At 46.5% G+C, this 15304-nt stretch overlaps 1 protein-coding gene across 1 annotated transcript in view; it reads right to left on the reverse strand.

Moving 5' to 3' along the window:
- tmprss7 (transmembrane serine protease 7) overlaps positions 1-15304 on the reverse strand; it is a 31403-nt gene that overhangs the window by 12555 nt on the left and 3544 nt on the right. The window contains exons 5-11 of the mRNA XM_060044575.1: positions 14801-14994; positions 14470-14505; positions 7874-8102; positions 7324-7448; positions 5777-5889; positions 5508-5614; positions 2707-2843 (exon numbers count right to left, since the gene is read on the reverse strand). Of these exons, the coding sequence (XP_059900558.1) occupies positions 2707-2843; positions 5508-5614; positions 5777-5889; positions 7324-7448; positions 7874-8102; positions 14470-14505; positions 14801-14994 (941 nt within the window). The remainder of the gene's footprint in view (positions 1-2706; positions 2844-5507; positions 5615-5776; positions 5890-7323; positions 7449-7873; positions 8103-14469; positions 14506-14800; positions 14995-15304) is intronic.

Below are 15304 nucleotides of genomic sequence, written 5' to 3' on the forward strand. Positions count from 1 at the left end.
GTCTTTCTATGGTCCAACCACTGCCCAAGACTACTAAAATCCCCCTATGTCTGCCTAAAAACACCCCAAAATTAACCCAAAACATCCTTAAACCTAAACTAATGTTAAAACAGAGTTAAAATGCCAATGTGCACTTTTTGGCTAAAAATCTCTAATTAAAACATGAAATACAAGCAAGGAATGATCACTAAAACCAGTGGGCATGATTTTGCACTCCTACACCGTCCTCAGTGTCTGACACGGCAGCTCTTCTGCACACCGTTGTGCGCGGTGCGGCGATCGGCCGCCCGAAAACCGCACTCGGCCCCGCGACTGCACGCCCCTCCGCTGGGGTAACCACAGCCGCGGAACTTAAAGTGTAATTCCGGCGCAAATTGAACCCAGGATCTTTGTTTTGGCATTAAACCCCATCAAATAAGCCTCCCAGATACCTTTTTCATTGAAAATCGAGTATTATAGTTTGCAACTCACAAGATCATCTTTCACTTCCTCGAATGAAGTTAGGGCTTCTAACTTTGTTTCTTGACGCAAACACGAACCATCTCTCTCTTGACTTCAAGCTGTGGATGGGTCGTCTTCTCCGGTGCTTGAGCTGTCCTTCACTCTATGCGTCAATCACGTGTGCAGTACGTCTTCCGTCAACAACGTGCCATGCTTGATTGTAGCGAACAATTATTTTGTAACTGTAACTTACATATGCAATTCCTTTAATTTACGTGTCAACACTTGCTATATATTATTTATAAATATATATTATATAAATTATAAATTCCAAAACTTTCCTCCTTGAACTGAACTCCGGCGCATTCGGCAATCGACTTGTGTGGACTTCCTGTAAACACGGACCTCCCGGTAATGCTTGTTAAACTGTCTTTTTAAATAAACTCCGGGTTTGCAAACTAAGTTGTTTGTGCTTCGTTTTATGTGTAGGGACCCTAGTCATGCTACTGCAGAGGTTTGGTGCTATTTAGTGGTTAAAAAATGAAAATGCGAAACACTATGCCCCAAGTCAACAACATGGACGCCAAACATTGCGCCCGTCAAACTATAATACTCGTTTTTCAATGAAAAAGGTATCTGGGAGGCCTATTTGATGGGTTTTAATGCCAAAACAAAGATCCTGGGTTCAATTTGCGCCGGAATTACACTTTAAGCCGCAGAGATTCCCCCCCGCACCACTGTAAGCGGCGGAGCGGCACGGTGCCCCCGCTGCCCCCCCGGCCAGGCGGAGCCGGCTCCCCGCGCCCCGGACAGGTCCTCACAGTGTTTCCCTCCACTCCACAACCAAAGCATTTCATCACAGGCGAGGAAGCAAAAATCACGTAATCATAATCATCTACCTTAACATGAAATCGGAGGTCGAGCTCAACATCCCGATTGATAAGTATCATATATGTGCCTCCGGTGAGACACTACGTGTTTCATCAAGGGAGACTTAAACCCAGACAGGATTTTCTTAATCGGTGAAACAATTTTTCCACGTCTAGACAGCTCTCTACTGAGAAACTCGTCAGTAGCGATAAAGATAAAGTTAGATAAAGTTATTCTTGTTGCCGGCTGCATCAGCGGCAGCACCTGCACAAACATTCCATTCAACGTGAGACCCGTCTCGATGACGCGGTTCACCTTCTGCACCTCGTCCAGGAAGAGGACTACGGCACTGTTCATCCGAACGGCCGACTTCACGCTGATATCCCCGACGACCTCTCCCACAGCCAGCCCGATGTCCTCCACGCTACACACCACCAACTTTGATGCCACCCAAGACGCCGACCAGCGATTACGCCGGCAGGCACAACCCCGCACACAAAACCCCTATAACCCCAGAAAACAAGTCCCAATAAAATATAATTCATTACAAACAAAAATGAATCGAGATTGAAACGCTCACGCACCTGACTCACTCAGACAACTCACTCCCAGCATGCACCAGAGAGAGAGAGAGAGAGAGAGAGAGAGAGAGAGAGAGAGAGAGAGAGAGAGAGAGAGAGAGAGAGAGGCGCACACAGAGACAGAGACAGAGACAGAGAGAGAGAGAGAGAGAGAGAGAGAGAGATGGGAGAGAGAGAGAGAGATAGAAAGAGAGAGAGAGAGAGAGAAACAAAGAGAGAGGAGGGAGAGAGCGAGAGAGAGGGGCGCACACAGAGACAGAGACAGAGAGAGAGAGACAGAGAGAGAGAGAGAGAGAGAGAGAGACAGAGAGAGATGGGAGAGAGAGAGAGAGATAGAAAGAGAGAGACGTAGCTGACTCCGTAGCTACGGAGACCCCTCGAGCATTCAAAGTTCTCCGCCGGGATGTCAGATCCGCAATGCAATTCGCCGCCTGATTGATTTTATGTGATGACTACTAACCATGTAAATAAACGTTGAAAGCTTTTCAAATCTTAGTTGTTCTTTTATTGGTCCTTAATGTGCAAAGTAAACAAGGTGCAAAGTAAATTAGGTGCAAAGTCAAACCGGGAAGTGGATCCGGAAATGATGTTGTTACAGGACAAATCACAGCCCTTGCCGTCTCTCTTGCGTCGACGGATAGTTAAAAAATATTGGATGCGCAGGGAGAGCTACGGAGAGGGTCTCCGACAGGGTCTCGGGCTACAGAGAGGGCTTTCCGTGTCTACGTACAGCACTTTACGGAGGAGTATAAACCAGCCTTAAGGTAGCATTAGCATATTTAGCATGCACCCCAAGCCCCCCCTGTGTGCTCACGCTGGCTGAGGTTGTAGCTGCTGTAGGCGGCCTGGAAGGGCATCTGGGCCTGGCGCGAGCTGCAGCGGAACTCCACCTCCGGGCTGGGGTGGGAGATCCGGAACACCGTGGAGTAGCCCACGTAGCTGCCACAGAATCTGGGACACACACACACACACACACACACACACACACACACACACACACACACACACACACACACACACACACACACACACACACACACACACACACACACACACACACACACACACACACACACACACACACACACACACTTACACAAACACACACACACAAGTGATCACAGACACACAGACACACACACACACACACACACACACACACACACACACACACACACACACACACACACACACACACACACACACACACACACACACACACACACACACACACACACACACGTGATCAAAAACACACACACACACACACACACACACACATACACACACACACATGATCACACAGACGCACGAGAAAACAATCATTCAAAGGGCCCTATCTTGCATCCGGCGCAATTGATTTTCTCACTGGCGCATGTGTCGTTGCTAGTTTGTAACTGGCGCTGAGCGTTCTTTTCCCTCCTGCGCCACGCGTCTGTAAATTAGGGAATGATCTTGTGCCCCAAGGGGCGGTTCGGCGAAAGGAGGAGGCATGTTCTGGCACAAACGTTCCCTAGTGCTATTTTGCAGTTTCAGAAATCACTTGCGCCACAAACCAGGAAATACCTGGTTTAAAGTCAGTGGCGCGTTGTTCAGATGCTATTTTAAGGGCGCATGCATAATGTTGCATGTGCACCTCGCGCATACACTTTGCTTCTCTCATCTACCCAGCCACACATTCTTGGTAAATTATTCGGGAAAGAACAGCTGATACAGCGGTAATAAGTTGTACTTTTAAATCAATGCATCTGCACCGTACAGCAAACACATATTTTCTTGACACAGATATCGTGTACATGCCCATAACTTATAGGAAAGATGAGTTTTTGATCGTGAGAAAACATTGTTTTACCGCGAGTGAGTGTTAACAAGAATGAATGAATGCGGGCGAGGGTGTGTGTAAGTGTAAAATAATTAATGAATGCGGGCGCGCGTTTGTGCATCCATCTTTTTAAACACACGCAAACTCAACACGTAACGTATAATACAGTCCATGGCAACAGGGGGACACATGCATATTAGGAACACAAGTCGATAACGATAATGCATACAATACTGATATGAAACAATGTTTATAATGTATTGCGTATATCATTAAATAGAACCACATTTACCGCATATCATATGTGTGCATATCAAGTTTTCTTTGCCGAAATTTATTTGACGACTCAGTATTTCTGAAGTTGTGGAAGAAAACCTTATTCCATGTGTGAATTAGGCCATATTATTATCCGTAAACCGAGCCATTTGAAGTTTGAAATTCATGTGCATCTGTCTCATCGGAGACTGCAGACGCGCTGTCAAAATATCAACTCGTCATATTCAAATGCCAACATGGTCTCACAGGAATCCGTGAAATGACTACGGTCGGACGCATAACTCGAAATCCGTGGCCACATCACGGAAACACGCCGATATCCGTGTGTGAGCCACGGAATAACAGTGTCATTTACTTGCATTGGAGCAAATTCCGTGGCCACATCACGGACAATTTAAGTGATTCCGTCAGACCACCACGGATTTTGAGTTAAGCCCCCGCTGTGGTCAAATGTGGCACACACACAGATTGAAACGGGAGCACACACACAGATTGAAACGGGAATCTGTGTGTGTGCCACGGAATATCATTGTCATTTACTTGCATTGGAGCAACTTCCGTGGACACAACAAGGACAATTCAAGTGTTTCAGTGAGACCACCCCGGGTTTTGAGTTAAGCCCCCGTGGTCGACTCGCTCGTTGAAACGGAGATCCGTGTGTGAGCCACGGAACATCAGCGTCATTAACTTGCATTGGAGCGAATTCCGTGGCCACATCACGGAAATCGGCGTGTTTCCGTGATGTGGCCATGGACTTCGAGTTATTCGTCCGTAGTCATTTCACGGATTCCTGTGAGACCAGGTTGTCAAATGCGCTCATGGCTCTTAAAGGGGATGGGAGCTGGCACTCTCATTGGTTTATTGCACATCACGCCCAAACCACACCTATGAGTAAATAGGCTACTTCAGCCCAACCCTTTTTTGATTTGCGCCAGAGTAATTTTTGCGCCGGTAAAATAGCAACATCGCCATAGAACCGCCCACAAAGCTACTTGCGCTTGGCGCTTCTCACTTGCGTTCCAGACCGTTAAAATAGGGCCCAAAGTCTTCTGGTGGACAATCTAACTGACTTTTTAGCAACACTTTAATGTATATATATTTTTTTACATTAATATCTTTTGTTTATTGTGTTTTATTTTATCTAAGAATACTGGTATTGTTTTGTAAAATGCTTTTGCTCATACAGCAAAAGCAGTTATTAGTTATTATTATTAGTTTTGTTATTTGCTGTTCAATGCCGTTGATACTGCTGCATTGAAGTACATCAGAAATCCGCCAATGATCAGCCATCGGAACATGTGACCGGCGTTTAGCTGTTTGCTCACTCAACCTGAACACTGATTGGGTCACAAAGTCCATGTGGGCGGGCTCAATGTCACAACCACCAATCAGACTGATCGTCAGGAGCAAATCCTGAATGATGGATACCCAGCCACCAATAGCATGTTAGCCACGGTCCCCGTGCATGGGGAGTGTCCGTGTGCAGCTGTGCGTTTGGAGCGTGGGCGCGTACGTACATGAGGTGGTTGACCTTCCACCAGCCGTGTGTGCAGGGATTCAGGTACTTGGGTCTCAGGACGTAGTTGTGGAACTTCAGGCTGACGCCCAGAGACGGGCTGGGAGTCTGACAGAGAAACACACACATCCAATCAGATCAGAGGCATGTGGGCTGTATGGGATTGTGTTTGAGTGCTTGAGTGTGTGTGCCTGTGTGTGTGTGCGTGTGTGTTTGTGTATGAAAGTGTGTTTGCATTGTTTTGTGTGCGCATGCGTGTGCGTGAGGTACCTCAAACAGCCAGGTGCAGATGCATTTGGTTGGCAGCAGGCTGGGGTGGAAGGGGCTGTAGATGTGTCCGGTGTAGCCGGCGCCCTCCTGGGTCTCAACGTGAGACAAACACGCTGACACACACACATCGTCAGCACCAGAGAAAGAGCTCAACCGTCTCATCCATTAGATGGTCTGAAGCCATTTACAATCATTGTAGAGAGGAGATCAGACATGGAACACATTCCGATCCACGCACATCTGTGGTCTAGGATTTTCCATTAAAGGGGTGATATCATGCTTTTTTTAGGGTTAATAATTGCATTTGGGTGTACTTGGGATTCAGTACTAGAATCAGATCACATGCCTGTAAGTTAGAAATGCTAATTTCAGCTTCTTTCAGAAACTGAAAGAAGCTGTCTGTTTTGTATCATGTCGCTTTAAGGCCGGCAGGACTTCTGCTCCGTCCTCTGCAGCACCCACTGCACAGTCTGACGTCACACTGTTGTGGAAGGAAAGTCTGAGCGAAAAAGGGGCTGTTTCACGCACTTATTGAGAGGCGTTCTCGCTGGGCGCGAATACTCCCCTGGCTGGGACATTTTCTAGCTTAGCAGACGAAAAACAAGTATCCATACGTCATACAGCAGTCTAAAGCACGTGTGCATACGTCATACAGCAGTCTAAAGCACGTATCCATACGTCATACAGCAGTCTAAAGCACGTATCCATGCGTCACACAGCAGTCTAAGGCCCCGTCCACACGAAGCCGATTTCATGGCGAAACCGCAAAGGTCTTGTACGGTTCGGCCTTCCGTCCACACGAAGCCGGCGAATCCGCTGACCGAAACCGCAAACTTCTGAAACCACCCTCGGAGGTGGTTTCAAATCTATCCGGTTTCGTTTTGGTTTCGTGTGGACGCCTGAAACCGACTGAAACCGCAAACCATGACATCATCGCCCCACCCCTCGACCTCCTAGCCAATGGCTCTTAAGCCCGCGGAGTCTCAGAAATCACAACAAAAAAGATGATGGCGGACTACAAGCTTGTAATCGTTCTGCAGCATATCATGTCCCTTGTTGGGTTGCTAAGCCATTATTTATTGAGAATCTAGTTCGCCATCGTAGAAGAGCTGTTTGTTTGTGTTGTTAGTGGTTCGGGGGGCAGCCTTTATGCGCATGCTCGCCTCTTCTTCTTCTGGATTTGTGTACCAGAAGCAGCGCCCCTTATGGGCCTGGAATGTTTACTACAGCGTTTCTACAGATCTATCCGGTTTCGCTTGGCTTCGTCTTTACGGAGATACTTCGAAACCGGATAGATCGAAACCGTAACGGTTTCGCCCGTTTCGGCTTCGTGTGGACGGGGCCTAAAGCACGTATCCATACGTCACACAGCAGTCTAAAGAAAAGGGAAAAGGCAAAAAAGCATGATATAAGCACCCCTTTAGGTCCTCTAGCAGCGCTCCCATCCGGAGTGGACCCACGAGGTCAGAGGTCGGTTCGGGGTCAGGGCACCCTGCTCTAGAAGGCCCCCAGCCGTCCCCTGCACCGCTACAGAGGAGCCCACTCACCTTCCTCCGCCACGGCCTGGAAGTGGCCCCTGAAGCGCTTGGTCCCAGGGGCCAGGCGGAAGGACAGCAGCATGACGTTGGACGTGGACACCAGGTAGAGGGGGTCGGTCACCGGGTCACACACCCTGTCGGGGTCACCAGGGGTCACCAGGCATAGTGCAATAGTGTACCGTTTACAATCGTCCACTGTGTTGTCAAAGAAGATACTCAGGCTTTCCAAAATCAATGCCCTGTTGCGGATCATTCATCTCACCTGTCTTTGAAACAGTGAAAACACTTCATGCTAGTGGGACTCAAGCCCCTAATGCCTTGCTCTGGAGCTAGCCAGGGACACAACAGCACCGTATATATCGTATAGGCAGGACGTAGGTGAGCTAGCTAACAGTAAGATATGCATGTTTCATGTGGATGCATACCTTGTGTACATTTCTAGATGCACCTTTTATTTATTCACAGATACATTTTCAATAATTGTTCTCATTGTTCTAATGAAACGACCTCCTCCTGATCCAACCAAGGAGTCTGACGAAGAGGAGGGTCCCGGTCTCACCTGTGCAGGGTGCGCGCACTCATGGGCAGCAGGGAGTCGTACACCGTCAGGGCGTCGCCCACACAGTCGGAGGGCTGGATGAGGAAGGAGCTGATGGTGAGGCGCACCACCGAGCCCGGCGCCGAGGTCAGCTTGACGTGGCAGCTCACGCCGCCCCTCGGGGGGTCCAGCTCCAGGGGCACCGAGGTCCCAGGGAGGGGCGCGTACGGCTTGTCCACACACTCCGAGCCTGGAGGAGAAGGGAGCACACTCTGTCTAACTGGGGCTGGAGGAGACGGAGCCCACTGGCTCACTGGGTACTGGATCTGCATAAATGCAAGATGCATTTAGGTTGACGATTCCATATCATGCTATTCTAGGGTTAATAATTGCATTTGGGGGTACTACTAGAATAAGGGTACATTCCTGTATGTTATGTTATTTTTCTCACACTGTTAATTTCTGAAAAAACAACTTCAGCGTCTTTCAAAAACGTTCTGTCTTGTATCATGTTGCTTTAAGGCCCCCCTACCGAGTAGCCCGGTCTGCTGTGATTGGCCAGCACGCCAGCTCTTTTATAATTAGTCAATACTTTTCGCGTGTCTGCAAATTCAGACCCCCGAGAAGTTATAAACTGCCGTCTGACGTCACACTGTTACGGAAGTAAAGTTTGAGCGCAAGCGAGCTGTTTCGGGACTCTCTAAATCGACGCCACTTCGACCTGGGCGGGACTTTACGTACTACGTCACTCGCTATGGGTGTGCATGTGTGCGCATAGCCGTCACTCGCGATGGGTGTGCATGTGAGAAAGGTTTTGGCTTTAGTGTCTATGGGTTGGTAATAACTGTTCTGATGATTTTTCTGATGGAAAAGTGGTCTTTTATTTCCATAATCTTTGTTCAGTGAACGCATAAACCCGTTTGTTAGTTAGCAGTTAAACAAAATGCGCAAGGGCGTCAGTTTGTTTTTAGAAGTGGTGGGGACAATAACCATAAGCTTGAGTGTGGTCTGAAAAGTGCTGGGTACCCTTATGTAAGCTATTCATCCATTCAACGCTGCATTACAATATGCTCTACAGTGTATTGTCAGGTGTTGAAATGATTCGAATATTCGAATACTGGTTCGGAAAATTAGTATTTGAAGCTTAAATCAGTATTCGGAGCTTCGTTATTTTTTTTTTCCACGTAGGTGACTTTACCAGAGCGAGGGAGGCAAACTATAAGCGTCAGCGACACTAAGCAGAGAAGCGAGAGAGGTGGAGGAAGAATAGATATCTTGTTTCCCTTTACTTTATAACACAACATTAGCGGGATCTCTGGAGGAAAAGTAATACTTAAAACCTTAGCTTAGTTTGTTTACGTTCGCTGTACAGCGCCGCGCCAATCAACTGTGACTGGCTTGCTGCAGAGCGTTAGCGTCTTGGGAATACCCGGTCAATATAATGGATATAATATGGACACATAAGACAATCAATATTCGGTATTTGTTATGGATTTATTGTACAAATTCCCTGAAAAGATGCACGTTCCAGGATGAATTGAAAAGCTCCCGTAAGGGCTTAGATGACAGAGAACAGCTGATTTGGAACGGAGCAACAGCTGTTCGCTTTCACGGGGAAAAACGAAGGAACTTCAACCTACTTAGGCCTACTAATTAACGTTCAAAAAGCTATTAAACAAAATATGCAGATACTGTCAAAATCGGTTCCAGGGAGTATATAAGGATTATTAATGTGGTTTTTGATGGTGTTTTTTTCTGGAACGAGTATTCGAATATTCGCTCGGAAAAACCAACGAGTATTCGAAGCCTGAAAAATGGCATTCGGGCCAACCCTATGAAGATCCTATTCGAACAATAAAAGTTGAAAACCACAGTTTGTGTTTTGGCTTGTTTTGCAAAACAGCGTTGGAAACACCAGGGTATTGGCTCGGGATATGTAGGCCTAATACTAATACACACAGGACAAAGAACAGTGTTGGCAATTTAACACTTATCTTGACATCGACAGAGTTTACCAGACAAACAATGCCAGACTGTAAAGGGGGTACGAAATGAAACGAGGTACTGAGCATCAGCCTTTTGAAGACGCGCAAGGGCTGCTGGTAGCATATGTTATGCTGCATTAAAAAAAGAAAAATACAAGCACCCAGAGGAGAATTGCATCTGCCAAATCCTGACCACCAGTAAACACTTGCGTAGGACCAATGTAGACTTCACTCGTTACAACATCATAAGAAAATTGTCCGCAAATAAAATCCCCTTCAGTTTAGGATAATCACACAGGTTATGCGAGAACATATTTATGTCAGGATAGGCCTACCAGGCTCCAAGTCGTCACATATCTCAATCAGACAAAACCAACTATAACCACATTGGCATAGCAATCGCACCGTGTGTAGCTGCTACTAGCTGCAATCTATATATACAACGCATACTAACTGAAGCACCAACCAGAATCAGATCAAAATCGCTTGGGACCGTTGGTAACCTTTGGCCAGGTCATCACGATTCACGAGCAAACAGAACCAGCAGCAAAGTTTACGTAAACCAATTTCTTACCTTATGTGGCCCTCCACATGCAGGCTAGATGACGTATCCATATCGATATCCAGTGTCACAAACATGCTTTTTATAGGAAGCAAAAGGACCGGCTATTTTCTGAATAAAAATGTCAATTTTGGCTGTCTGTCTTGAAACTTCTCCAGTGCGTTCACCCCAAAATGCAACGGGACGACAAGATCCCATACAAAGTGAACGTATAGACGCGTATCGGGCGAATATTTTTGATTTGTCGCGCCACACTTTCGCCGTGCACAGGCAAGCGCGTTCACGAGGATTTGTGGCGCGAAAAATTTCAACTTTGACACGAATTTCGCGTGATGACAGCCAATCAGCGTTCAACAGCGTGGCCACTGAGTGACATGTGTAACGTAACAGCCAATCAGCGTTCAACCGTCAAACTCAGCGCAGTGCAGTCCGGGGTGTACTGCAGCATGGAGGAGAAAGTGATTATTGCCGTTTGCGACTCTCGGAGCTCTATATATAATAGTATATAATATAATATAATTGTATATATAATATCAGTCACGGCCAAAAGCTCTGTGTGCCTCCGGATGGCCGTAGCGCAGGGAGCTCATAGGGATTGGGCTTCTCGGGAGTCGGGGTTTGTTTACCGGTGTTGTGTCGAGATCGGTTTCCCCGTCGAGATGTGTTTCCCCTAGTCCCCGCCCCCGTCCGAAATTACCCGAAGAGCGAAGGAAGCGCGCGTACACAAAAAGCTCGCCCACGAGCTGCTGTGCTCGTACCACAGAGGCACTTTGGAGAGAGCTAAGGTTCAAAACTGACTTTCTTTAGCGAGTTTTATCTGAAGATGTTGTATTGTAGATTTCTATCAATAAAAAATATTATTTTTGTGAGAGACTTTTCATTTTGAATGTTATGGACTTTTGGAAGGAAGTGTGCTCATTCATAATACTGTCAGATACTGTTCCCCCTCTGTTCCATAGGAAAGGAGGCTCACACATCTTTGAAATTCATACTGCTGACTTATTTCCCCACAACAGATAAGTGCTGTGATTTTCAGGCTGATATCACTAAATTTGACCATTTAGAACAGGGGGAACGCATCCTGACAGCTTGGAATATCTGTCAGATACCGTTCCCTCAAATATTATTTTTGTGAGAGACTTTTCATTTTGAATGTTATGGACTTTTGGAAGGAAGTGTGCTCATTCATAATACTGTCAGATACTGTTCCCCCTCTGTTCCATAGGAAAGGAGGCTCACACATCTTTGAAATTCATACTGCTGACTTATTTCCCCACAACAGATAAGTGCTGTGATTTTCAGGCTGATATCACTAAATTTGACCATTTAGAACAGGGGGAACGCATCCTGACAGCTTGGAATATCTGAAGATACCGTTCCCCCTGGGGGAACGGTATCTTCGGGTAATTTCGGACGGGGGCGGGGACTAGGGGAAACACATCTCGACGGGGAAACCGATCTCGACACAACACCGGCGTTGCCGCCTATCACATGATTTTAGACTCGACGATTTCGGTTGAGTATGTGGGGATATTTTTATTTATTTTATTTTATTTTTTTTAAAAGTGGTGGGGACAAAATTCGTTTTTCAAATAGTGGGGGGGACATGTCCCCCCCGCAATCGACGCCTATGAAAATGCGATCTCTTTGTTTACAGTTACCAACGACCAACTGATGATTGGGGGTTAGATTCCCTAGTGATGCAAGGTTTTTTCTTTCATTTTGGACTGCACACACATCGTGAGTGACGGATACTCGCACAATGTACACACATCACTGTCTTTACAATTTCTAGGCAACCGAAGTTTAAAGATTGTCAAGTGGTTAACTCTTGAATCGCATGTACTAAGACCTGATGGGTTAGTGGTCAGAGAACAACTCATTAACGCGGGTTGATAAGGGGTTCGATTCCTTAATGAAGCTTTTTCTATGCCATTTTGCGTAACTTGTAGTTTATGATGAAAAAATGTTACTGGGGTTAAGGTTAGGGTAACGCTAAGGGTAAGACACAAAGTGTTTTTGCAACACAATATTTCTTACAATAACAAATTCCAAAGTTTTGATGACTCCAGTAGGAAACTTAAGATACCTAGAGAAATGCGTGAGTGCTCACAAAACATCAACAAGTCAGCAGTGTGGTACAGGGTGATCTTTTCTGATATACAGTACAAAAGCAGTAAGACACAAAGTGTTTTTGCAACACAATATTTCTTACAATAACAAAGTCCAAAGTTTTGATGACTCCAGTAGGAAACTTAAGATACCTAGAGAAATGCGTGAGTGGTCACAAAACATCAACAAGTCAGCAGTGTGGTACAGGGTGATCATTTATGATGTACAGTACAAAAGCTGAAACTATTAGCCAGGAGTGGGAAAGATGCAGACGCAGATGCAGACGTGGGAAGCAATAAGACGCACCAACACACAGTTGCCTGTTGCAAAATGGTTCAGAGTTTAATAGAAATAGTTAGGGTTAGCTGGTATGGCGTTATCTGGTATGGCTATAGTCTAATGTTAGCTTAGTTCGTGTTGTTTCGTCATGTTAATCGCTAGTAATAGTAAGTCATTTGTAGAAATATAGCCTATCATCACAGACTGTAGGAATGTCACCCACCCTCCATCGCGTACGACACTGACGCTCGTAATCTGTAGTGCAAGGGAGTTCGTGCACAGATCCCTGAGACAAACGGCTACGCGCACACATGCAAACCCATAGCGAGTGACGTAGGACGTAAAGTCCCGCCCAGGTCGAAGTGGCGTCGATTTAGAGAGTCCCGTTTCACGTCGTTCTCGAGGGACGCGGATACTCCCACTGGCTGGGACATTGATTTTTCTAGCTTAGCAGACGTAAAGCATGTATAAAACATGCATCATATAACTGTTTAAAACAAAGGGAAAAGTCTAAAAATAATGATATCACCCCTTTAAGTTAAAATGTATGCTGACAAGTCGCAGGTAAGTTGTGTGTAACTTACATAGTTTGCTACAATCACATGTCAGTTGCGGTAAGTTACATTGTTTGCTTCAATAGGGTGACCAGACGTCACAATTTTAAGTTGTGTGTCCCGAGTCGGGACGTGGTTTCCACCAACCAATATTAAATGTACTCTTTTGTCCCCGATAACATAGCCAACAATTTCAACAATGTGTGAGGGCATACGCAACAGGGATGGTCGCACAGTGGAATGCTGATGGAAAACCAGCGGACGAGCGCTGGGCGGAGATGTTCTCGCATTTCAGAAGCAGAGAGATTCCGTACAAAAATATGTGTCTAAGTTGTCAGTTGAGTCTGCCTGGCACTAATACTCCCGTTGAGCTAAACTTCCCATAATGAACAATACTGGGACCGACAAGAGGAACAGCATGTCCGTTCCCTCATTAAAGCCGTTGCTTGTTACACAGGCTTTTGATATCTGCGTCTATGACCTCACATGCACGCGCACTACGGTCTTGCAGAAAGTGTCCCGGTTTTAGTTTCAGGAAATCTGGTCACCCGACTACAATCACATGTCAGTTGCGGTCAGTTCCATTGTTTGCTACAATCCCATGTCAGATGCATGCAAGGTGCAAGTAAGTTGACTTTAAGTTACATAATATTTATGCAAGTCACATTTAACTTGGATGTTCATGAGTTAGTGTGCATGCAGGTGACCTATGTATAGGTGTCTCAGTGTTTCCCACAGACATTTTGGAGACTATGGGGGGGGGGGGCGTGCATGTCCGGGGGGGGGGGGGGGTGCTCTCATGCAATCCCAATGAGAGCGACACGAACTTCGTCTGAGCAAAAAAAAAAAAAACTTCATGTGCACGCAGAGACTATGGCGGCCGAAATTAGACTATGGCGGGGCGCCATAGTCTCGTCAATGTGTGGGAAACACTAAACTGGGCGGCTTTCCTCAAGGAGGCCAAGGCCCAATGTTCAGAAGGATATGAACATTGGGTTTCGAACCCGGAACTTATCAGGGTTTTCGGAAGTCCCATCACCGTTAACCACTTCTAGACTATCCAATAATTATTGATCTAGTTTTGGATACATTATGACACAGTTCCCATACAAACACTGTTCTGACCTGATGATGTTGATGTGTAGTCGGAGCGCTGGGCAGCTGAGGGGACATTAACAGTCATAACACACAGACACACACATGTTTATATATCTAGCACACGTCATGGACCCACACACATTACACACGCATTAACAATAAATGAACCTGTTTAGATATCATAACACACACATTACACACACATTAAAAATCTATAAACCTGTATAGATATCATAACACACACATTGCACACACATTGACAATCAATACAACTCTTTATATATCAAAAGATCATCAGTCATGAACCCAAACACGCACACACACACCGTACACCACCCCCCCCCCCCCCCCCACCCACCGTTGATGAGGATGGACTCGATGTCCACGGGCAGGTCCAGCAGGTAGCCCACCGAGGTGCGGTTCTGCAGGCTGGTGAGTACCGAGTCCCGGAGGATGGCCCCCACCCACTCCTCACGCACTGCGGGGCTCTTGAGCTGGGGCACCTCGAACACCATCCAGAAGTGGACCAGCACGCCGCCCAGGTTGTTGTTGCTGGGCAGGAGGACAGGGCACAGGAGAGGCTTTCACCTGATTGGCTGTGACCACCACAAGCTTTCACCTGATTGGCTGTGACCACCACAGGGTTTCACCTGATTGGCTGTGACCACCACAAGCTTTCACCTGATTGGCTGTGACCACCAGAGGGTTTCACCTGATTGGCTGTGACCACCACAAGCTTTCACCTGATTGGCTGTGACCACTACAAGGTTTCACCTGATTGGCTGTGACCACCACAGGGTTTCACCTGTTTGGCTGTGACCACCACTGGATCGACTTAGTTCAAACAAACATAAAAAATGCT

The sequence above is a fragment of the Gadus macrocephalus genome, chromosome 23 (genome assembly GCF_031168955.1).
Source record: "Gadus macrocephalus chromosome 23, ASM3116895v1".
NCBI classification, from domain to species: domain Eukaryota; kingdom Metazoa; phylum Chordata; class Actinopteri; order Gadiformes; family Gadidae; genus Gadus; species Gadus macrocephalus.